Genomic DNA, 24,829 nt, shown 5'->3' with positions numbered 1-24,829 from the left:
AAAGGTAAGTCAGGGTGGCAGACACAGGTGGTGCCCAAGCCCAGTCCAGGGGAAACTTCAGCAAAGAGACGTCAAGGATTGAGACCCCATTGGTAGTGGGAGGTTGGTTCAAGAGAGGGGGGATATATGTATATTTATGGCTGATTCATGTTGATGTATGGCAGAAACCAACACAACACTGTAAAGCAATCATCCTCCAATCAAAAAAAAAAAAAAACCACACTGGCAGGACTTCCCTGGCAGTACAGTGCTTAAGAGATTTTGCCTTCTGGTCAGGGGAACTAAGATCCCACATACGATGTAGTCAAAAAACCAAAACATGAAACACGGTCAATGAAGACTTAAAAAAATTGTCCATGTGAAAGAAAAAAATCTTTAAAAAAAAGGACCCAGTTGACAAGACCTTTTTAAATAGAAATGGACACAGACCTGTATCAAGGTTTCAAATATTAAGTTCATATGGAGTAGATTATTCCTCTAGTACACTGTCAATCACTCATTGTTGTCCATTCAGTATTCACTGGATAACCGCTATTTACACCCAGCCCCCTCCCACATTTTCTCTGCACTCCAGCTCACCAAACCACCTTCTTGTTGCAACTGGCTCCTCCCAGTAGAGCTCCCGATGCGGGGAGAATGCATGGGGCACACTAACCTGCTAAGAGACAGGCGATTTCCTGAGGTTAGTTCGTGCATGAGCATCATTTTGTCACGAAACAGTCTCGTGAGCTTGTTGAAGGTGCATTTGTCCTCAAGAGATTGACTATCATATGGCCACTATCTAAGCCTGGAAACCTAAGAACTACACTATGACCAGGGGGTAGATATCCCCTTGGGATTTTCCAGGGCATAAGACACTGGATTGAGGGTGTTCATCCTGATACTGAATGGTGGCAGGAGGCAGACGGCACAGTGATACAGAACAGGACTATTGTTCTATTGAAGGATGGTTTTGGCATTTTACTTTCTGGTTAAGCAAATTCCCTAACTTCTCTGAGCCTCTTTTTCCTCATCTACCAAATAGGATGACAAAACTTCAGAGATTGATTTTTGGCTCAATATTTAAACAAAGAGCAACACCCCGGAAGATGTTACACCAGATTACCTGCCCTGTCCCACCTGTTCCACACTACCTCCCCTGACTCTGCAGGTCCACCCGCTTTTCATCACCACTCAGAGGCAAGTGCAGCATCCTTCTCAGACTTCGTTGCCTCCAAAAGCTTTCCAAAAGTGTTCTCTACACACAGCTCACCGTACTGCTTCTCATCTCTTCTCTCAGATTTGAAAATTGCCCTCTTAGCAAATCGTCTCCTAGGAAAGGTAGTTACAGCTTTAAGGGAGCCACATTAGTCTTTACCCCTGTGGAACAATTTTATTTACTTCAAAACAGCCATCACGTCTCCCCCCCGTCCTCAGCCACCACAAAGACATCGTGTTCTTCAAGGATCCACTGTCTGAGAACCAGCTTGTTAATAACAAAATTATTCCAGGTCTTAGCGTTCTCTCATCTATGAAATAAACATGCTTTTAAAACATGACAAATCAAATGGTGTTTGGAGACCATATTAACCATCTTCACTGCACTCCAAAGAACAACTCGAGACGCACAGAGAGTGGATTTTTCAAAGAAAGTGTTTTCTTGACCCAGTTAAATTTTTATTCAGTGAAAAAAGTTGACATTGAGACAAAAATGATCTTAAGACTGTGTGACAATAGAGTAAAGTCTTCAGCATAAACCAGTGAATCGGAAACTTATCAAGGCAACTGAAATCATAAATATCTAATTTCACTTTGGAGAGAAACAAGTATACAGTGTTTCACTTGAAGAGCAGAGTAGGCCTTTATTTTGCTGCAAATACTTTCGATTTTTGCCTAAAGGTTCTAACAATTCATAATGAGGTTTTAAGTGAGAAATGACATGGAATGTTGGAGAACAATGTTACATTTCAGCATTCATATTTGTTCCATTTGAGCTATTACACAGGAAACTAATACCATTCTCAGGTTACTTGGCTCTGATGATTTAATTCAAAATATGGCTGCTAAAAATTAGTGGGCAGAAACATACATACAACCCATCCTCTCTCAAACCATGTTCACTGGGGTACCCCTTCTGAAAACACGCTTATCATCCGTGTACCCAACCGCACACACAGTCTCTTGCTATCTGCTCCTACCGCAGACTTGCATAGAAAGTAGTCTATATAAACTTAACGCACTGGCTTTAATTACACAAAAATTGTACCTGAAAGACAGCACACACTTCAAGAAAAATAATGCAATAGCAATGTCATGATACAATCCCCACATGAGTGGAAATTCTGCACAGAGTTTTATTCAGAGTCAATTCCTAAAATCAATATGGAGGTGGCATCCAGTTTGCTGACTTGCCTGGGTCTTTTCTCAGAGGGACCCCCCACCCCCACCAACTCTGCAAAGAAAAGAAACATCTCAGGGATTCACCATGACATTCTTAGTGGGAAAGTGACCCACCTATCCTGACAGGATGGGGTTTCTGCTCTTAGGGAAGTGCTGAGAACATGATCTCACTAGATGGTGAGGGACCGCTGGGTGAATACTCAGAGGAAGGGTTCTCCAGTCTTCCTGCCCCAAATGTCCATACACGGTTGAAGCAGAGCTTTAGCTAGTGGGTCACACATGAACATGCAGCTGTGTCCCACATGTGTCCCCCTAAAATATCCCACAGTACTAACACAGATGTACCCTCTTCCCCAAATCAGAAGTTTCAACCAGTTACCCAGCTTCGTAACTATACACCCAGCTTGCCAGGGCAGCCAGCAGTCATGGGAGGATCTCACCTGTCTGGAAAAGGTTCTGCATAGGCATGGCTTCTCCCACCTCTGCAGGACTCTCCTCTCTGTTATTTCATCCACACAGACCCACATCTCCTAAGGCTCGAGGGGCAGTCAATCCATCCAGGGGCAAAACCAGCTTCCAGAGAAAATCTGTGTACAGTCCCCCTGCCTGCCATATTATAGTGGTCCACTGGCGGTCTGTTGTCATCCACGTGGATGTGGGCTTCTGACATTCTAATGCATCCTGGGAGAAAATAAAGCCTTTTATCCTGTACAGTGTGAACTCTGGAGGTGGCATCTCCAACGAGGTATGAAAGCCCCTTCTTCAGGGGCTCCAATTGGTCACAGTGAAGACAGTTATCTGGTCACCTTCAAAGGCTCCACAGAGTCTCTGCTCTCATTTCCTCTTGTCCCTCCCACCTCGGGACTCTCACAGACGGCATATATGCATCAAAACCTCACAAAGCTATGCAGAGGGAGGTGACAGTGCGTGCTTCAATAGTTCATAAAAATATACAATTTACACATAGCTGCATCTGTCTAGCTTAGTCTTCGGGAACTTAGCTCTTCTGTTTATATAAAATACTCTAGCCCTAAAAGGCTGCTTGTTCTCAAACAGCCCAGTGGCATTTTCCAAGGAGAGGGGTGATGGCCAGTCTATACAGTACGGTGCACTAAGCATTGGCAGGCACTGGGAACAAGACTCGGACGCTCAGAAATATCTCAAGCTGCCAACTGGAGACATGTGCTCGGTAGAAAGGCTTGCCTAAGGAAGAACTAAATATAAAATCTCAGCGCCTTTGATATCAGCTTTCACAAATGCCCCCCAAATTTGGCAGGGAAAGAAAAACAAGAAAATAGACTTTCTAGTGGTTCGATTAAATGACTTGCCTCCCACCAGACCATTCATCTTTCAGTTACTTAAAGTGCTTATTTAAAAGGGAAGGTGGTAGGGCTCGGAGTTTTGAATGAAACTCCAAAGCAAGACACAAGATAAAGCCAAAGAAATTCCAGTCTTTCAAAACATAACACAGGAAAGAGAAGGAAATCATGCTGGAAGAAGGCTAGTCATTTACCACCATTCGCAAAATCCTAACATCTACAGTTGAAAATACTCCTCAAGCAAAACATATATATACACAAATAAAAAAATTTTTAACTAAAAACACTTTAATTGGCTCTTTGTTTCCCAAACACTCCCCAGGTAGAATAAAACTATGTTATCAGCCAAGAATGATACTCTTGGTTAAAAGAAAGCAAAGACTTGCGAGAGGGTGATGTGTTGCATCAAAGAGGGTTTCGATGGGGTTTTGACAAAGCCTGCAGGTGAGGGACACTATGCCAAAGCATGACTTTGGAATAGATAGCCCCAGAGCTCACTGCTTCTCAGCTGGGAAGAACTTCTGCAGTGAGGTGCATACAGTAGGCATCACAACAATGCTACACACTGGGGCTGACAACAGTAGGTCTCAAGAGTGGGCATCAGTCCCCACTGGGTCTCACATACCTACCAAGAGGCCATGGTTTGAATACAGGGGAGGCACTGAAAGGCAGAAGGATACAGCACAGCTTATCTTACAAAGAACATCAATTCTAGCACTGCTACTACTGTGAGCTAGATTGAATGGTCTCGAATTCACACATCTCCTGTAAGCGTGCATAGCATTTTCTCTTAAAATTGGGCAGGGGTACAGGCGAGGGCGGTGAAAGAAGAGAATTTAAAAAAAAAAAAAAAAGAGCAAGAAGGCACTGACCCAATTCAAAGTGACTGCATATATCAGTGTGGATTTTTAAGGGCAGTAAGTGGCCACCTCAACACAAACATAAACCTTTCCATTTGAGATTCTTCAGTGGTAAGTAAAAGCAAACCAAAATAAAATAACCACCCCCCCAAAAAACGGAAAAATTAGGTACTATATCTGCCAGTGTAGCTATCATGGCACAGATGTAGACCTCTCTCCCACAGCCAGAGTAATGTTTTGCAATGACAATGACACCAGTGTAGAATAAAGCAGCGTTATCATTTTGTAGCTGTGAAAGCTACGTCTTGCACAGAGGTGTGTGCAGCGAGAGTCCATCCATTAGCATAAGAAAGAAGGGCTGCTTGCAGGGCTTCCCAAGCTACAGCTCTGTTTAGCGGAAATGGAGCAATGACTCAGCAGGCTCTTCTGCCAAACACCGTCGTGTGACACACGAGCGAATAAAAATGGATTGTTTCCGGAATGGCAACAAAACTGCTTCTGTTCTTCATCGTCCAACCCTGCAGGCGGGGGTGCTCATAAATTTTGTGGTGTCAGATGACCACTGAAGCCTGGCCCTACACACAGTCCCAATAAATTAACAAAATAAAAGAAATGTCCCCCCTTCATACACCCAAACACTTTCGTATAAACTACCTGCAAACAAAAATTTAAATTTGAGCTTACTTTCAAGGAGGAGGGGTTCTACCCATCACTCTCTCTTGAAGTCTTTATTAAATACATTTCTGCGTCTTAGAAAAATAAAAAGAATGGCCAATTTATTGAACCAAAATTATCTCACAGACTTAAAAGCATGCCCAGTAAGCACAGCCCTGTAAGACTATATTAATATCAAATCAAAGCAATTTGGTTACTAAAATCAACCTGGTTTGAAGTTCACAGTTGATTACGACAAAGTTTACTCATTCCTTTCTTTCCTTTTTTTTTTCATTTTTTGTTTTGTTTTTGGCCCATATAAAAATAACATATGCAACTCAAAGTGCATCTTTTAAAATAAACCATCAGCTATCTTTATCAAATAAAATATTTACAACATTTGGTTTCTAGTGAGGAAAGCTCTTTCAGGCTATCACCATGGGGACGTCGTCGGAAAATCCAGTTATCATCGGAGCATCTTCATCGTCCTCCCCTAAAGGCAAGACAGTCAGTCTTTGGTGAGTTCTAGGGCACTTCTGCCTGACCCCCACCTCCCGCCGCTGACCCCCATCCCTACATCACAAGCCCCAGCTAGAAAAGGCAGCAGGAGAGCCAGCCAGGCACAAGAATCAGTGCTGAAACCAGCCCAGCTTCTGACCTTCTTGGGTCACCTGCTCCCCATCAACAGGTGGCCAACCTTCTTCTCAGGATAGCTTGAACTTAACCGAAAAAGGAAAGTAAATTTAAAGACGGGGGATCTTATTATCCGTCCCAAATTCCAATGAGTGGCTTAGGTGCCCCAGTTTGAGTCACCCACACCCTATGCCAGCATGGTGAAAGTCACCGTATGTTTCATACACACTGGGCTGGCCGAAAAGCTACTTCAGGCTTTACAGGTGTGTCAGGTATACCTAGTAATTGTAGAACTCACAAAGAAATAACCAGAATTAATCTTTGGCTGGCCAAAATAAAAATTACCAGTCACAGGCATTAGTTTTGCAAAAATCCCCCGGTCAGAAATGAGTTAATTTTATTTATTAAGTAGTTTACTTCCTCCATGAGCATTTTGGAATTTGAGCACACATACATTTATATAAGAACAGAGACATTTCCTTCTCTTCCCCAGGTCATATACCACCAATATGTAAAAGAAGAACAGCCAGTGAGGTTGTGCTAGCCATGGGAGAGAGAAACAGCATGATGGGAAGGGTAATTTAGACAGAGACCGATGAAGAAAGCATGGCTTTTTGTCAGTCAAGACAAACATCTCCAAAGATGTCAGACCTCCATCTGTGAGGGATGAGAGGGGTCGGAAATTCTTGAGAATCTGCTGCCACTTTGGGAACACCCAAAGCCCAGGCAGGGTCCACCCACCCTTTGTGTACAAGGCAAGCTCCCACCTTTAACAGAACTCCCTGTCTTGGGCATGCTATCGAACAGTTTTGTTCAGTTGCTCAGTTGTGTCCAACTCTTTTGTGACCCCATGGGCTGTAGCCCACCAGTCTCCTCTGTCCATGGGCTTTCCCATGAAGGCAAGAATACTGGAGTGGGTTGCCATTTCCTTCTCCAGGGGATCTTCCCAGACCAGGGATCAAACCCACATCTCCTGCACTGGCAGATGCATTCTTTACCACTGAGCCACCAGGGAAGCCCCCACTGAACAGAGGACTGGTATTTTAATTTAGAAGCAATTGCAAAATAAAGGGCTCTGACTGATCCCAAAGCAGTGGGATTATTGGTTAATGAAGAACTCTGCTAGCATCAAAAGATGAGCTCAAGGTAGGCAATTCCTCAGCAAGCCCCTGGCCTTGTGGGGTCCGCCCCAGGAGGGAGAACTTTGCACCCTGCCCCACTCACCCAGGTCATCCCCCGAGGAGAAGATGGCTGAGCCCAGCCTGGAACTGTAGTGGCTGTTGGCGAAAGCTGTGAAGCTGCTCTGCAGCCTCCGATGCTTTGTGTATAGGATGGCGAACCCGACGCCCAGGCTCAGCAGGATCAGGAACAAGATGGGGACCACCACGGCAGCTACGTCGGTAGATCTGGCAGCCTGGATCACTGACGCATCGCCACCTGCCAAAGCAAGACACCAACCCATAAGGCTCCCATGGGAGGGCAGGAGAAAGGACCAGGCCACCCCTCGCCTTGCGAGACACCCAAACGATGCCGAGAGTCTGCAGCAGCTGCCCGAATCGCCTGTCCCATGGGGCACGTTCCTACACGTGCCATCCGAATGTTTCCCAACTCCTCACCACGAGCTGATGGAGGACAGGCCTCATGCGTGCAAATACGGTAATTACATCAGGCTCCTAATCACTGCCTCGTTGGTTATTTAGATAATCTCTTGGAAGGGAGACCTTTGTTGGGGTATCAACACTGATTTCATTAGCATTATTACTTAAGACCACTTGCTTGCCTTACATAAGAGGATGTGAAATCAGACCACTAATTAACGAGATTGCAATTATTTCCCCCTACTTGGCACCAAAGTCACTCTGAACTGCAATTACCTGAAGCTCCATTAAGTGATACAAATGAGATTCCTTTACTGCAATACTGACTTAACAGCTCGTGAAGTTTTATGAGGTTTATTTTTTACTTAAAAGAGAAAGAGGGAATCTTTCCATATACAATTAACATTTTTTAAAAGCTCTCTGCAAAGCCTTTTGGGTGTCTATAACCTATCAGTGATATTGCCTTCCCATTGTCTTCAACAAATACTAGCTTCATGATGTACGGATACGGTTATAGCAACAGGACTCTGTTCGGTTTGAGCCAGTCTTTCTGAAAAGGGCAGACTTTGTATGGCAGAAACCCTGGGGAAAGTCTGAGCCTGCGGCAGGAACACAGTCATGTGAGTCAGTTTTAGCTAAGGAAGCAAAGTGGACTTCCTTGGTCTCCATGAGAAGCCTCATTAGCCTTGACGCTGCTCCCTGGTGCAGGGTTAGGAGATGGGGCCAGGCCTCCTCCTCATGGGGGAAGTTCAGTAGTCACACAGGGATTCATCACAACAGGTCCCCATAAAGATGAGCCAGAGAACAGCCATTTCCTGCAAGCCTGATATAACAATTCAATATCCATGTCTTTCATTTCCTTCACCATTGACTTTACTAGACAAAACTCTCCCCAGTCTGTCACGTGTCCCAATCTAACCTCAACTGTGAAGTGGTAACCAGGGGGAAAGCTCTGGGCTAGAGCAGTCAAGAGGAAGCCAGCATGGCAGAGGCAACAGAGATGGAGTGCGCTCCCACCCCCACCCATCTCCAAGGGGATGCGAGCATCACAGGGCAGGATGTGCTCCAAGGAAACGTCCACCCGAGCAACTCTCCCACCTGACAATCCTGGTTTTACAAAGGCAGCTGGCACATGTCCTCATGGCAGTTTTCCTCCAAAGTCTATTTCACAGGTTGCTACTTGGCTTTACTTAAAAAGGAGGCTCTGCTTAAGACCCACTAAGACAAGAGTTTGGTTGGTTGCTTTGTGTAGGAACTTTATAGACCTGCGAACGGGCTACAATTCTCCAAAGGGTTGTGATGTACCAGGTCTCCTTTTGCAGTTTTTATTTATTTATCTATTTTGGCCCCACTGGGCCTTTACTGCTGTGCGTGGGCTTTCTCTCGCTGTGGCGAGCAGGGCCTATTTCCCAGCTGCAGTACGTGGGCTTCTTCTTGCAGTGCTTCTCATGCCATGGCGCGTGGGGTCTAGGCACACAGGCTGTAGCAGTCGCATAGCTCAGGCTCTAGAGGGCGGGCTCAGCAGCTGTGTGTGGTGCACGGGCTTAGCTGCTCCTCGGCACGTGGAATCTTCCTGGCCCAGGGATGGAACCTACGTCCCCTGCACTGTCAGGCGGGTTCCCATCGACTGCGTCACTAGGAAAGTCCCAAGCTCTCCCTCTTTTAGAGAGATGCCAAGGATAGATTATTCCACTAGAAGCCACGCCAGGAAGGGTGGTGGAACAGACAACAGGTCTAACCTAAGATTCTGAGCTTAAGCACTGGTTGGTTGTTGACTGAGAGTAAATGTAACTAAATAGACCAGTGGCAAAACATTTGTTGAAATCCTGGGTAAGCTATTACGACCTGAGCAGAATTTCTGTGTAAATGGGAGGTTCCTCTCCCTTGCCATAAGCATGGCCTCACACTGCTGTCTGTCAGCATCCAGAAGACAGAGATCCCAGACTGACCTCAAGATGTGATCTGAGGGTGATGGCAAAGACGGAGGGAAGGCTGGGAAGTCAGTGACACTGTGATGAGATAATCTATTGACTAGGAAAATCATGCGGAATATTAGCATACTAGAGGCTCTGAAAGGTCCTCCAGAAAATAAAAACAAAACTCATTAAGCTACGGCTTCTCAAATAGAATCTCCTTTTTAAACAAAACATTTCCTTTCTTCTGACTTACATTCAGAATATGGTCACCTTGTAACCCTAGCACCTCACAGCATGCCTGACTAGGGTAGGATTTGTTAAATAAACCAATGCCTGATTAAGCTGATGCATAAACGATTTTCTTTAGCACTGCAAGAGTATTTCAAATGCATTTTTAGAAAGACACATGTCCATCAAGGGTTTCCCAGGTGGCGCTAGGGGTAAAGAACCTGCCTGCCAATGCAGGAGACATGAGATGCGGGTTCGATCCCTGGGTCAGGAAGATCCTCTGGAGGAGGACATGGAAACCCACTCCACTATTTTTGCCTGGAGAACCCCATGGACTGAGGAGCCTGGAGGGCTACAGTTCATAGGCTCGCAAAGAGTCTAACTGAAGCATCTGAGCACGCACGCACATGTTCATCAAACCACACTACATCCTTGATATATCTCCCAGGAAATGGTAGCAACAGTGACTTACCAGACCCCAACTCATCATAAAGCAGGACCGCAGGCTCCCCGCAGATCTGGCTCCCGAAAAGACATCGTGCTTGGACAGTGAAAGTATAATTATGACCCAGTTTCAGGTTGGAAATTTTAAAGAAATTGTCAGTAGTATTCCCAAGGTAAGCTGAGATATTCATGACACTATCAAACATGTGTATCTCGTAGCCCTGAAAACAAACACAGGAGGGACTGCTCAGGAAGTTAAACAAGGAAACCGACAGCTTCTGCTACAGGTTACAACTTTATATAAGCTCCTTCCTGCAGGGACTGATAAGACATTAAAGCACTCTGAGTTTCGTACCAGTTCTTTGTACATTATCACTGAGATTAGATTCAGAAAATGGGCATTTTCTCATCCCTAAAGTCTCAAATAACTACCACGTCTGCTTCTGAGCCACGCAGCAGAAGTGGAAAAACAAAAGTCATTTTAACAAACACTGATTTTTTAAAGTTCTGGTGGGTTCACTCATCTCCAGGAATGTTTAAATGCCACAAAGAATCCATACAATTAAAGCAACAGTTCACTGTAATGGGATTGGACTAATCCAGGCAGCAGTGGATTTCAGCCATGAGGTTTAAAAAAAAAGAGGAATTTGCAATAGTGAAAATGAGACATTGCTCCTTAAAACAGCCTGTGGGAATTCCACTGTCAGCTGCCAGCTCACTTCCTATCTCCTTTCTTTCCTACTCTTCCAAGCTGATCTTAGCCCCAGTCCAGCCTGGCCTTGAACCCAGCAGCACCGCAGCAGCTCAGATCTGTTCACTGGGGGAGTATGGAATACGCCTCTGACTTAGACTGGCTCAGCGCGAGTCCTTGGCTCCTGTGCTGGGAAAGTCCCTCTTGGAACAGCCCGAACCCAGCATGCTGGCTGGGACCAGGACTGACTTCCAGACTTCTAGGTCAGTCTCCAAGTTTTCCGGCATCAGAGCTACCGGCACCTCCTCTGTCCCCGCAAAACCCCTTCTCCTCTCTATCTCTACTCACATATTGGGCCCCACAGCATAATCATGATCTCCTGGTTCTTGTTCTGTTGACCTGCGCCTTCTTTGAACTCCAAGTCAGGTAGCAGGAAGAAGGACCCGTCCAGCTTAGGCCAGAACCCTCCGATGGGAATGGAATACTGACTCCAAGCCCAACCTTTATAAAGCTGGGCTCCTGCCACCCTGATGACAGCTGGGTGTCCTGGACCACCTACCTGGAGTCCCCACTCCTACATCCTTGTTTATAAACTAGTAACTAGCATTTATTATCTTCTATCTAACATATATGTGATATAGGACATTTGCAAAACACATAAAGGTATTTAAAAAAATGGAAAATGATACAAATGCTAGCCACCCAAAATTTACTGGACTGATCCTTTTCTGATGGGCATTAGGTTATCTCTTCTTAATTACTGTTATAAATAGAATTCTTTATGCACATTGTTTCCTTAGAGTAAAATCCTAGAAGGATTACTGGATCGAAGGATGTCACATTTTCAATGCTTCTGATACCTACTGTAAGTGCCCTACAGAAGGTGGAGCCCATTCATTCTCCCAGGGGGCTCCTCTTTCCAGCTATGACCCTCTTAATATGAACTGCTGCTGCTGCTAAGTCGCTTCAGTCGTATCCGTCTCTGTGCAACCCCGTAGATGGCAGCCCACCAGGCTCCGCCGTCCCTGGGATTCTCCAGGCAAGAACACTGGAGTGGGTTGCCATTTCCTTCTCCAATGCATGAATAACTATCCCTCCCCAAAACTTTTGTCAATGTAATGTGAAAGTGCTGTGTCTTGTTGCAAGTTTAGATTCCTAGTGGAGCTGAAACTATTTTCTTTTGCTCACTGTTGCTTGAAACTCTTAACTTTGTTACCTGCACCTTATTCAAAATGAGAATAAGTTGACCCTTGAACACTGTGGCAGTGGGGGCTCTGATCCTCAAAAATCCGAGAATGACTTAGAGTGCTTCCTCTGGACTCGTGGTCTGCATCTTTGGATCCAACTATCTGCAGACTGTCTGGTATATTAAGTCCCCTACAGACGAACAAGTTCCATTCAGAGAGTGCATTTGTAAGTCCAATTTGTTCGTTAAGTTCAACAAAGTTAGCCTAGGTACCCGACTAACACAATTGGCTCTATACCACTACTTTCACGCTTCCTTCTGGCCATTCCAGGGTTTCCCTCGTGGCTCAGTCAGTGAACAATCTGCCTGCAATGCAAGTGGCCTGGGTTCAATCCCTGGGTCGAAAAGACCCCCTGGAGAAGGAAATGGCAACCACTCCAGTATTCTTGCCTGGGAAATCCATGGACAAAGGAGCCTGGTGGGCTAGAGTCCACGGGGTTGCAAAGAGTCGGAGGACACAACTTAGCGACTAAACCATCCACATCTGGACATCCTGGGCTGGAAATAAAGATGCTGTACTACTGTACTCTATACAGTGAAAAGTGAAAGTGTTAGTCACTCCGTCGTGTCTGACTCTTTGCGACCCCGTGGACTGTAGCCCGCCAGCCTTCTCATTCCATGGAATTCTCCAGGCAAAAATACTGGAGTGGGTACCAATTCCCTTCTCCAAGGGATCTTTCTGACCCAGGGATTGAACCTGGGTCCCTTGCATTGGAGGCAGATTCCTTACCATCTGAGCTACCAGTGAAACCCACTCTATACAGTACACTAAAGTACACAAACGCACAACCACTTGAGGATGCACACGTGACAACCCCCCAGCCATGTGAACTAACTTATGTGACTGGACATGTGAACCCACGTTCACATCTTCAGAAGTTCACAATTTGAAGGTTCATGTATAGGGGACTTACTGTACTGTAGGCTATCTGTGGACGTGAACGGTTCAAATCTGCATTTTTCAAGAGTTGTATTTCTGTTTTGAATTTGTTTGAAAGCCTTCTTTATACTTATGTATATTAACTATTTATATGTCACCGTTGTGAGAGTTGTGAAGAATTTTCACACTGAATTTCTCTTTGCTTCTGGCATTACACTGTGATGATTTAAAGCCACTGGGGTCTTTGTGGACATCATAACCCAAAAAAGCCATTGTTGATTTTTATTGTGTCTCTATTTAGCTCACAATGCTCTGCTCACAATGGAGCCAAGCAGCTTCATTCAAGACCCTTGGGTGGCAAATCTGTTTCCAGGTGCCACACGCCTCCTCCTATCTCCTGCTGTGAATATAGTAATTGGCCTGCTAACAACAAAACACGGTGTTTTTCATATGTCAACAGACTACCTTCAAGCACCTCCTGTTCACTGGAAAGAAACTGATGGGATTCCAGGTTGGCAGCGCAGCTCGGCTCCCCTGTACTGAAGCCATACCATGGCCCTGCCCTCAGACTATCTGGGAGAGATGGGCCCTCAGTGCCGCTGCTGAGTCCCAGTCAAGCCCTAGGAAGCAGAGCGAGGACTCCAGCCCATTTCCCTGTCTTTCAGGGGACGACCAGTTCACGACTGAAAAGTGCTTAGTGCAGAGATTCGCATCTTTAATGGGCAGTATAAACATTTGGCTAATTAGCAATCCCATCGAAAATGGTCCTTTAATTCTCACGTTCACTCCCCTGCCCTATTCTTTCTTTGGACTCCATCTATGCCAGCAGGCTGTTAACGAGCTCATCTCCAAAACGGCATTTCAATTAGATTTCCAAAGCCATTGAAAAGGAGGGAGAACTTACCCTGCTTTCATTAAAATACTTTTCTTTCAAAGCTAGGCTCTTCCAAAACAGAAGGACGTGGTCATTTTCTGTTATGATTTTTAAGGCATCAGGTGCTAATAATGAAACTGAAAATGAAAGATGAAGAAAGAGACAGTTAGTGGCTATACATGTGAGTCTCTGCTTGTCCATCAAAGGCTGATGAAATAACATCAACCCTAAAGGAATTAGTTAAGGGGAAAGAAACCACATATATCCACTTAGTACACAGCCTAGCAGTCTAGACACTTTATCTGACAGCTACTTTGTTGTTATGTCTTTAGCCAAGAAATTTGGATGGTGTCTAATTTAGTAGCCCTTAGACCAAAAGATGGTCAAAAACAAATGGGGATGGGGTGAGGTTGGACTAGTCCAAAGCCTGCCTGCACTTCTGCTCTGGTTCCAGCCTGCTTTCCTGCCCCAAATTCCAGAGGGGCTCAGTGAGGGCCTAGAGAGCTCAGCCCGAAGACAGAGCTCCGGAATGACCACCAAGTATGTTCCAGGCCCACAGTCCACACTGCCAGCCTCCGATACTGTTACTCCTGATGTTGTCTGCTGTCCAAATAACTGGGCTTACTACCTGCTCTATGAACTTGAACCTGACCTAAGCCAGCAAATCACCCTTTTAGGTATTAACCAGTTCCTGGTCTCTGTCCATTTCTGCATCTCATATTGCCCTAGAAACCACTATGACTTCAGTCCAGGTACACAGCACAGATGCAACATTTGGCTTTAAGGGGCAAAGATTCAGTTTCATTTCCTAACTCTCTTGAAAATGTCAAGACCAGCTAGGGGAAGGGAGACCACAGGGGACAGAGAATATAGAAAATGACAGCTACTATCCTGCCCATGGTGCCCCTGCCACCACCCTGCAGCCCAGAGCCTGGGGCCCCTGCACAGCTCTGCCCCAGCCAGGATATGGAGGGTCATCTTTGCACTTCCTGGGCAAGTCCTGATGGAAATCCCATGTCTTCAAAAAAAATAAAAGAGGAAAAAAAAGAAATGCCACACCTTGAGAAGTCCTAGCAGCAATAGGGTGCCCTGCTGTGTGAGAAGGCCTCTAACCTCTCACCAGCTTACCCGTGGTAATTTTGATACTGGAGTCTTTGCTCATGTTCCCCAGCTGGACAATGATGTGATATTTCCCTCCAGGCTCCAACTTGTTCAGCGTGTACTCCACGGTACTGTTGCGGGACTTCACCTTGTAGCTCCTCTCACTCTTTCTTATTAGATCTTTAACTGCAATTGCATATAACTGGGACAAGAAAAAGACATCTTAATGGTAATCAGAAACCTGGCCTTTTCTACTCTGAAGTTCAGTGGCGGCCCAAGTGACTGACAGAAGTATGTCAATGGCTGTGACCCCCAAAAATATGGGTCACAACATCTGACTCTGAAAAGCCTCTGGGATGGTCAGGTCCAACTTTACAACAAGTATTCATGCACAGAACTGTGCACAGAATTATCAGTATGATCCCAAAAAACCACCCACCCCTGGGATGGCAGGGAGGGCAAGGGGATGGAGGTCAAAGCAGCCTGGGAAAGTGAAAGTGGGAGATGTTTCTAGAATAAATGCCTCTTCTTTTAGGGTCAGTTGTTTAGTTGCCAAGTTATATCAGATTCTTGCAACCCCGAGGACTGCAGCATGCCAGGATCCTCTGTCCATGGATTTCTCAGGCAAGAATCCTGGAGTAGGTTGCCATTTCCTTCTCCAGGGGATCTTCTGAACCCAGGGATCAAACACATGCCTTCTGCCCTGGCCAGTGGATTCTTTACCACTGAGCCACCAGGGAGCCCTACCTTAGGGCAGGGGCCAGCAAACTTTTTTATAAAGGTTCAGATGGTAAATATCTTAGCCTTGAAGGTTAGATGGTATGTACCACAATTACTCAACTCTCTTGTTTGTAGCATGAAAGCAGCCATAGATAACATGTAAACAAATGGGTATAACTTGGTTCTAATAAAACTTTATTTAGAAAAATAGGCAGTGGGCTAGATTTAACCTGTAGGCCAACTGTTGGTGAAGGCAGAGAAAAGGAGGAACAAACCAATATAGCAGCCAGGACATGACCACAAAGAGGAGATACCTATGAGGATCCTGTCTTTGGCGAGGCGGAAATGGGGGGGAACCTCCTGCTGAGCTCCACGCACCAGGCCTGGGTTGCCTGCCCCATTACAGGACCCCCCTGCCCCCAGACCAAACCACGTCCAGAGTAAGCAAGGTCGCCAGTACGCCTGGCCTGCTCACCAGGTCCTGGTCCGGAGAATCGTACGGGGATTCCCACTTGATGACAGCAGAGGTTTTGCCCATACGGACCACGTGCAGGTGACGGGGAGGAAGCCGGCTATCTGGGATCATCCTCACCACAACATAGTCAGAGGACGGCCCCTGGTAAGGCACCACCACCCGGACCTGAAACAAACACCACACAAATTCACGCAGTGGTCAGCAAACCATTTTTTCCCCAACAACAGTGACACACGTACACAGTTAAAATTCAAGGCATACAAAAAGATGCAGGATAAGCCCCCACCTACCCCAGATCTCTCATCCATTTCCCACAGGCAGTACTAGTAATGATTTTCCCATGCAAATATAAGCACAGATACACAGGGATGGGAGGGTGTGTGTGTGTAGATACACACATACATACATGTCTGTGCTTATGCATGTGTGTGTATGTATAACTTTTTGTCCTTAACTTTTTTACACAAATGGAAAACCACTACACACATAATTATGCTCTTTGGTTCTTTTACTTAATAATACAGCTTGGGAATTTTTCCAAATCGGTACCTTTAGTTTGTTGTATTTGTGCTGGATGACTGCCCTGTATTCCATCTCAAAGAAAAGCTGTCATACTTTTAACCAGTCTTCTCCTGATAGATGTTTGCTTCAAATCTTTTGTTTTCACAAGTAATAGTAGCCCAAACATGATTTTCCATATACCTTTGGCACACAGGTAAAAGTGTGGCTAAATTCCTAGAAGTGGAATCTGATACAAGCTTTCATCTATTCCTGAGACCCATTACCAAGTTCTCAGTCCTGCACAAGGGAGCTGCAGATGGTTAAGGGGCCGTTCATTCTGTGCTTCAAGTGAAAATCTGATGCTTGTGGAGAGGAACTATCCTCTCATCTCTCTCCTTCCCTCCTCCCACCCCCTCACACTGAATGCACACCCACGCGTGCGCACGCACACACACACGGATCCTGGAATCTGCATCTCCAGCTCCCCAGGTCCTAGGTCTGAGCTTGGAGCCCTGCAATTAAGACCTCCTCAAAAAATAACACATTCCTCTGTGCTCCTGGCATTAGGAAACTTACCAGAAACAAATATTGCTCGTCCCCACTGACAAGGACTGTTCTGTTGTGCTGCGAAGTAGTCAAGCTCTTGGGGTTGCGATAGAGGTCAAGAAAGGACGTGGCATAGAAGATACCGTAAACCTGGTAAAAGGAGAGATCAGAAAAGGGCACCAGTTCAATGGCCAGTGACCTCACTCTCATGAAAGCCCTGATTTAAGACCCTGGGAACTGCTCCACATGAGCACACAAAGAAGTCTTCACTCGGCATCTATTTCATCAGCGTTTACAGAGAAGGCACCCTGGGCCAGGCAGCGGCTGGCTTCCCACCTACGAAGACAAACAAGATGTGGTCTCTGTCCTCAGAGCTCGCTTTCTTGAGGAAAGCCAGGCAAAGAAGAAAAACAGATTTATAAATAACGAGTTGTAAATACGAAACTCCTGGAAGCTATACTAGAAGACCGCATGATAAGCTGGGAAAAAGAGGGAATGACTAAGAAGTGGGGCCACTCTTTTAGTGTGATGGGGTAGCGAGTGTGCAAGCTGGTGGAGAGAATGTGTGGCGGGAGGGCAGACACTGCCGGCTGCCCAGCAGGTCCCTGATCTCCCCTCGCCCCGCAGCAGAATCCTGGTTCTCAGTGAGCTGCTACCTGGAAACAAGCCCGCATCTCACCTCCCTCCTCCAGGCAGGAGAGGCCAGGTGACAGGGATGGTCAACAAGATGTTAGCAGACATCCTGGGCGGGACCTCAGTGGGGCTCATGGAAATGCAGGGAGAGCACTTCTTCCCCCTCCCGCTGCCTGGAGTACACACGGTGACGTGGGCCAGTCCGAGCCCCGGACTGCAAGCCCTGCCACAGGCCAGGGTGGCAGGGCACTGGCTGTTGTCGTTCAGTCACTAAGGTGTGCTCAACTCTTTGCAACCCCATGGGCTGCAGCAAGCCAGGCTTCCCTGTTCTTCACCATCTCCTGGAGTTTGCTCAAACTCATGTCCATTCAATCAGTGACGCCACCCAACCATCTCATTCTCTGTCACCCCCCCCTCTTCTTTTGCCCTCAATCTTCCCCTCAATCTTTTCCAAAGAGTCAGCTCTTTGCATCAGGTGGCCAAAGTACTGGAGCTTCAGCATGAGTCCTTCCAATGAATATTCAGGGCTAATTTCTTTTAGGATCGACTGGTTTCATCTCCTTGCTGTCCAAAGGACTCTAAGAGTCTTCTCTGGTACCACAGTTTGAAAGCATCAATTCTTCAGTGCTCAGCCCTCTTTATGGTCCAACTCTCACATCCATATAAGAAAAACCACAGCTTTGACTACACAGACCTTTGTCGGTAGGGCCTGGGAAACGGATCAAATCATGTTGCTGATATAGAAGCCCCGAATGGTTGAACTCCAAACTCTGAACAACTCATAATTAGGAGGGAAATAAACTGTTGAAAGCCACTCCTGTTCTATGTGGCCATTCTTAACCCTAAGTGATATACACGGAGTTTAAAGCAGGAGGTGGCAGTCTGATGGCCCTTGTAGCGGGAAAAGTGAAGGCTGGGAGTGTTTATAACAGGGTAAGTGTGAGGATGCTTTCTTTGTAAGGCAGAGACAGAGGGCATTTTCTCCATGAGCATATAAGTGGTAAGACAGGAGACTTGAAAACCGTACAGTTCTGGAGAAGCCCTGGGGGTGCAGGAAACCCATCAGGGATTCTCATGTCCCAGATAAACAAATGGGAATGGAGCAGGAATAGGGGAACGAGCGAGCTCAGATGGGACAGCAGAGGGGCACCCAGGGTGCAGGCAGGTCTGACCCTGGAGAGGATGGGCCTGTGGCCACCACGTGATGGGGGCCCCAGCCAAGAGCCAGGAAAGGGGACCCCAGAGCCCAGGGAGCCAGGGTGTAAGAAGGCCACACTTGCAGCAATGGGAACAGCTCTTGTGGTGGAGACAACACTGGGTGAGACTCCAGCATCCACAGTGAGCTGGAGACAGGTGGGAGCTGAGAGCTTCGTTCAGGGCACTCCAGGGGCCCCTGACCCTCAGAAGGCTACCATGAGTGCAAGCAGACTCAACATGGAGGAGGCTCCTTCTCCAAGTTCACATGTGATAAGACACCAAAATCAAGTCGCAGACTAGTGCTCTATACACAACGCCCACTCTGTGCAGATGGCTGGGTGTGACAGGTAGGCAGGCCTGAGTTGGGCACATAAACCAGAGACAGAGGCCCCTCTCTGAGGAGAGTCCAGTTCCAGGTAAAACAGAGCCCAGGGGTGGCTCTGGGCATCTCATCCCCGTCCCTGCCTCAGAGTGAGGTTCAACAGAAGCGCCCAGGCTGTTACTCCAGCTGGACCTGAGCTCTAACTCAGTCTGCTGCTTACTAACCCTTGACTGTGGCCAGTGACCTCACCCCTCTGGGCCGTGGTCTCCTCACTGGTAGAGCAGAAACATTTACCCCACAGAGCTGATAAAAGTAGGAAGGGGGAGACCGTGGATGGAGCGTGGGCATCATGCCCGGCACACAGTAGGTGCTCAACAACTCTCACCTCCCCTTCCTTCTTCACGGCTGAGCACACAGACAGTTACTGGCAAACCTTGCTTCTTTCCCCACGAACCAGTGCTGCCCCCAGTGCACACTGGATGCGCCCTCAGAAGACAGAGGCCAATTCCTCCTCACCAGCCACTGAGAATTCTTACAGATTTAGTCCCACACACTTTCCCATTTGGAAAACTCAGAGAATGACCCTTCCCTTCAAGATCTTATCAGCTAGCAAGGGAGATGAGAGCAGACAGAAGATATCAAATCAGATCCACAGTGTCTGATGAAACAGGCTGCATGGCACCAACTCCAGGGATTTAGTTCTTAAGGGAAGGAGACCAAGTAGAAGAGCTAGGATTTGACTGCACAGCAGGAGGGGGAAAGTTTCCAGGGAAGACAGAGCAGGAGCCACGGGGCAGAGGCAGGAGGTGGATGAAAACAGCCCTGAGAAGGTGTGCCTAAAAGCAAAAGAAGGTGCGCGCTGGGGAGGAGGGAAGGCAAAACCAGACTCAAAAAGCAGCACGGATCTAATCCCGGTGCATCAAATGCATTAAAATGAATAAATAAAAGAAACAAAAAGACCCAAGTACAAGTGCAGCAGGGACCCTGGAATGAATAGGGAGGCATGTCTTATGGGGGCGGCGCCTGAGAAGACAACCTGTGGGTGGGGGATCCCCCGGGTGGGGAGGGGCGAGAGGAACCCGGGCATGGTCCGCAGGTGCAATACTCATTGTCAAGGCAACTGACTGCTCACCCATCCCCAGGTAAGAACCGCCCCCCGCAGTGCCTGATCAGGAATGTGACCCCTCTTCATACTCGGCTTAAACAACAGGGGTTCTTTCTTCTTAGATGCCAGGCCAGGTTGTAGAAAGGGATGTCAGGTGCCTCTTGGAGGCAATCCAGAGCTGACCAAGAGGGTAGCTTGTGTTTGGGGTAAGGAAAAAAGAGCAGTGACAGGGGGAAGCCCTGGGGGCGTCCGGTGGTATAGTACCAGGGGAGGGTCCATCCTCAGTCTGCAGAGGTCATCCAGGCTGACTTACCACATTCCTGGGGCCCGTCCAGGTGCATTCCACTGCCGTCTGATTGATGGCCTTGGCTTTGAGGCTCGGGGCGGGTGGGCGGACACCTCTGGTTGTGACACGCTTGAATGCCAGAGGACTGTCCCCCAGGTCGGTCTTGGCCCAGGCAGAAATCTCGTAGGGCGTATGAGCTGTCAGGTTGCCAACTGGGGAAACAGGGTCAAAGGGTTGGAGCAGTGGTCTTTATACGCACACTCAATTTTTAAATTAAAAACAAATCTTCTTTTGCACATGTCTTTATATGTACACCTTATTTTTTTACATTTTTTTTTTCCTTTTTATCTTTTGACTGTGCCATGCGGCATGTAGGATCTTAGCTCCTCAATCAGGGATCGAACTCTCACCCACTAGCATGGAATCTTAACCCCTGGACCACTAGGGAAGTCCACCTATTTTCTCCAATGTAACCTCTCCATTTAAGTGAGTCTCTCATGTAGGAAGTTTATTATTTTATGAATTCACTCGGCATGATTCATTAATGAAAACTGCAAATCACACAGTGCATGGGCATGGAAAAAAATTCCTTTAAAGCTGACCATCTGTGGATATAAATTGATACGATCCTTGTGGAGAGCCATTTGGCCTTGTGAGGGTCTTGAAATCCTTCATAACCTTCAATCCAGGTACAAGAGAGGGATCCAAAAATTTGTGCAATCAGGATGTCTGTCACCGTATTTGTTGCAGCAGAAAAAAGCATAATCATCTGATCACCCAACAACAAAGCAACAGTTAAATTAGGTGCATCCGTGAGCTTCATGTGCGTTCCATGAACTGTTACACAGCCACCAGAAGTTGTTTCCAAGAATACACAGTGCGACTAGAAAATTCTGTGATTTAGGTTCAGTAAAAAAAGCAGGAAGTAAAGAATACACAGTATATATAAAGAAATCAATGAGGAGGAAAAGTACGAAGTTAGGAGATACTCAAAATTATTAATAAAAGTGGTTGCCCTAGGAAGTTAAATTATAGGAATTCAAAAATTTTATTATACATGTTGTTGTTTTCTAAATTTTCTGTAATAAAGATGTGCCCCTTTCTAAGTCAGGAAACTGTCATCAGAAACTAAAAGAGCAGTGAGCCGTAAGAAGGATATGCTTAATGGGAATTAAACATTGTAAATGTAACGTTGTAAATCATTGTTATCATTGTAAATCAACTATATTTCCACAGAAATAAATATCAAGCAGAAAAAGAAGGATATGCTAAGAGGACAGCCTCTGGAGTCAAGAGGACTTGGGTTCAAGGCCTAACTCTATGCTTCCTGGTTGCAGAAGCCAAGAGTAAAGTATTCAAACTCTCCAAGTCCATATCCTTGTAGGTAAGATGTAGAATAATAGCACTTACGGAGGCTGGCTGCTGCAGGGAATAAAAAAGAAAACGCTCGTCGACGAGTGCTTTGCCTGGCCCCTGGCGTGAAGCAGGCCTTTGTGGGTCTCAGCCAATGGCTCGTGGGACTTTTGTCCCCGACTCCGCTAGTTTCTCTTGGTGTGATGTGGGGGCAGTGAGATCACAGCCTTCGGAATTAGAGATGTGGCTTCCAATCCCAGCTCTGCTGCCTTCTGAGGGAACCACTCGATCCCTGAACCTTATGTTCTGATCCATAAAATGAGGATATGCCGCAGCCTCATTTTTGAAGTGTTAGGTAATAAAACACACACAGAGTGCCTGCTGGGTAAATGCCTGCACACGCTAAGTACCCAGTGATAGCTTTACTCTTGCATAACCCCCTTGGGCAATCTATGTATGTGTATACATATATCATAGAATACTTGTTAGGATTGGAAGTACTTTGCAATCAGGTTAGAAGGGAAAAGAAGCTCTCATGTCCTTCTCTACATTCACGTGCAGCCTTGGCCATTGAAGGTTTTGTCTTAGAAGGAATTAAAATCCTTCCTTTAGCCTGTTTTCAGATATGAGGACTTTGAGATTCACTATTTGCACAGATCCAAGAGGAACTGGAACCCCTTCTTCTCTCAGTCTATTGGCCCATTTGTTCAACAGATATTTACAAAATGCCAATTACGCCGCAGCCCTACACCACCTTGTATTAATATCAGCAAAAGAGGAGTGAACCAGGGGGGTAAAAAGAGAGGTAACTAATCCCGAGAATTCTTTGGGGAAGGAAAACATCATCTGTAAAAGGTTAATCTGAGTTCTTTCCAGCGTTTCATCCTTTTTGAGCCTCCAACGTCCCTGAAGAGCCATCAGATTAGAAGGGGGATTTGGGGAACCACCCAGTGGATTCCTCACCCGGGCTCAGGAGCCACTGACAGGGTCTCCCATGGACAACATGGGCCCGCTCCGAACGGCTGCAGAGAAGACCCCTCACCTTTCCTGGCCCCCCACACAAGCTCTACTGCCAGGAAAGCCTCAGTCTAGCCTTCCTCCTTCCTGCTTACACACCAACTAGCTCCGGGACACTACCTTTCTGCGACAAGACGGTCCCTCGGAAGTTCAACGTTCTCTTCTCCTGTCTGTGGGCGTCAAACGACCAGAAGAGGCTCACCACATAGCCATTCACCTGCCGAGAGTCAAGAGCCAGGTTACACGGGCAGTGCACACGCACAGACCTCACCAGACAGGAAGTGCAGGACTTTCCTGCTGTTCCTTGGGTGTCTCCCTTCTTATAAAGAACGGGCTGGCCCTTTGGATCCTTAGACCAGTTCTATTTGTGCTAACACTGAACAATCATACTCCTCCAAGCTTCTAAAAATGAATGTGCAACAATTTATAGTGTAAAATATAGATTCTATTGTGTTTTAACATATATATCTATACATACACACACACACATATATAAGCAATCTAGAAAAATGTTCCTGATGAACCTATTTGCAGGACAGGAACAGAGACGTAGACATGGAGAATGAACTTGTGGATACAGGGGCAGAAGGAGAGGATGGGACAAGCATACACACTACGATGTGTACAAGAGAAAGCCAGTGGGAAGTTGCTGTACAGCAGAGAGAGATTACCTCGGTGCTCTGCGATGACCTAGAGGGGTGGGATGGAAGGAGGGAGGCTCAAGAGAGATGATATATGTACACATATAATTGATTCATGTTACTGTACAGCAGAAACTAACACAATTATACTCCAATTTTAAAATATTTTTAAATAGATTCAATGAAACAAAAAAAAATTAATGCAAAATAAAAGGACAAGAACCAACTAAAAAGGAAGAAAGAAGAAAATTTGAAAAGGTAATTAGATTACAGTAATTAAGGATCCGTCTTAGCTCAGATGGGCGTCCCTGGTGGCTGAGCAGTAAAGTGTTCACGGGCCGTGCAGGAGCTGCAGGAGGTGTGGGTTCGATCCCTTGGTCAGGAAGATCTCCTAAAGAAGGGCATAGCGACCCACCCCAGTGTTCTTGCCTGGAGAATCCCATAGACAGAGGAGCCTGGCAGGCTATAGTCCATAGAATCAAAAAGAGTCGGACACGGCTGAAGCAACTTAGCACACACACACACACACACACACGCGTGCTTAGCTCAGGTAGTCCTTGCAGTCAAGGCCAAGAGGTCACAACGAAGGTGGCTTGGTCAGATCTCGTGGGCTTCTCCAGGCAAGAATACTGAAGTGGGTTGCCATTCCCTTCCCCAGGGGATCTTCCTGACCCAGAATCAAATCCAGGTCTCCCACACTGCAGGCAAATGCATTGCCGTCTGAGCCACCAGGAGACCCCCCCACTGCCTAACAGAGGCAATTACATCCATGAGTCAGGGACGACCACCTCTTCTGAGTCCTGAGGTCATAGAAAGATTTGACCTGAAAGTCCTTAAAACTATTAGACAATGGCCCAGATTAAAATGCGTTCAAGACCAAAGACTAGAGAGACAAGGTCTCCACAAGGCCATTTCTGGCACCAGCGGTCCCTGAAGCCAAGAGCACTGAGACCACACTGTAGCGCAGTCAACAGCACGAGGACTCTGCAGGCCTTTGGTCCCATCACAGCTTCACAGGCTGGGACGGATGTGAGGAAAAACAAAGAGGAAAAAACACCATGGAAGGTGAACGGCAACTTGAGAAACCAGGGGGCACAGACAGCTACGGGAAAGGTGGCCACCCTGATGGACCAAGCAGAGGGGACGAAGGTGCTGGAAGGGGAAGGGCTCTGGGTGCACACAGGTGGATATGGGTCCGAGGGATCTGACT

The 24,829-nt window shown here is 46.6% G+C and overlaps 1 protein-coding gene across 1 annotated transcript in view; it reads right to left on the bottom strand.

The window, feature by feature from the left end:
* Nucleotides 1-1,657: 1,657 nt before the first annotated feature.
* Nucleotides 1,658-24,829, bottom strand: part of SORL1 (sortilin related receptor 1) — a 164,547-nt gene continuing 141,375 nt past the window's right edge. The window contains exons 40-48 of the mRNA XM_068989373.1: nt 23,099-23,195; nt 20,636-20,820; nt 17,096-17,215; nt 16,019-16,183; nt 14,851-15,025; nt 13,753-13,859; nt 10,060-10,252; nt 7,070-7,282; nt 1,658-5,705 (exon numbers count right to left, since the gene is read on the bottom strand). Coding sequence (XP_068845474.1) covers nt 5,638-5,705; nt 7,070-7,282; nt 10,060-10,252; nt 13,753-13,859; nt 14,851-15,025; nt 16,019-16,183; nt 17,096-17,215; nt 20,636-20,820; nt 23,099-23,195 — 1,323 coding nt within the window. The 3' untranslated portion in view covers nt 1,658-5,637. The remainder of the gene's footprint in view (nt 5,706-7,069; nt 7,283-10,059; nt 10,253-13,752; nt 13,860-14,850; nt 15,026-16,018; nt 16,184-17,095; nt 17,216-20,635; nt 20,821-23,098; nt 23,196-24,829) is intronic.

The sequence above is a fragment of the Capricornis sumatraensis genome, chromosome 16 (assembly GCF_032405125.1).
Source record: "Capricornis sumatraensis isolate serow.1 chromosome 16, serow.2, whole genome shotgun sequence".
Lineage (NCBI taxonomy): Eukaryota > Metazoa > Chordata > Mammalia > Artiodactyla > Bovidae > Capricornis > Capricornis sumatraensis.
The sequence above is the reverse complement of the archived record's forward strand: the minus strand, read 5'-3'. Positions and strand labels throughout refer to the sequence as shown.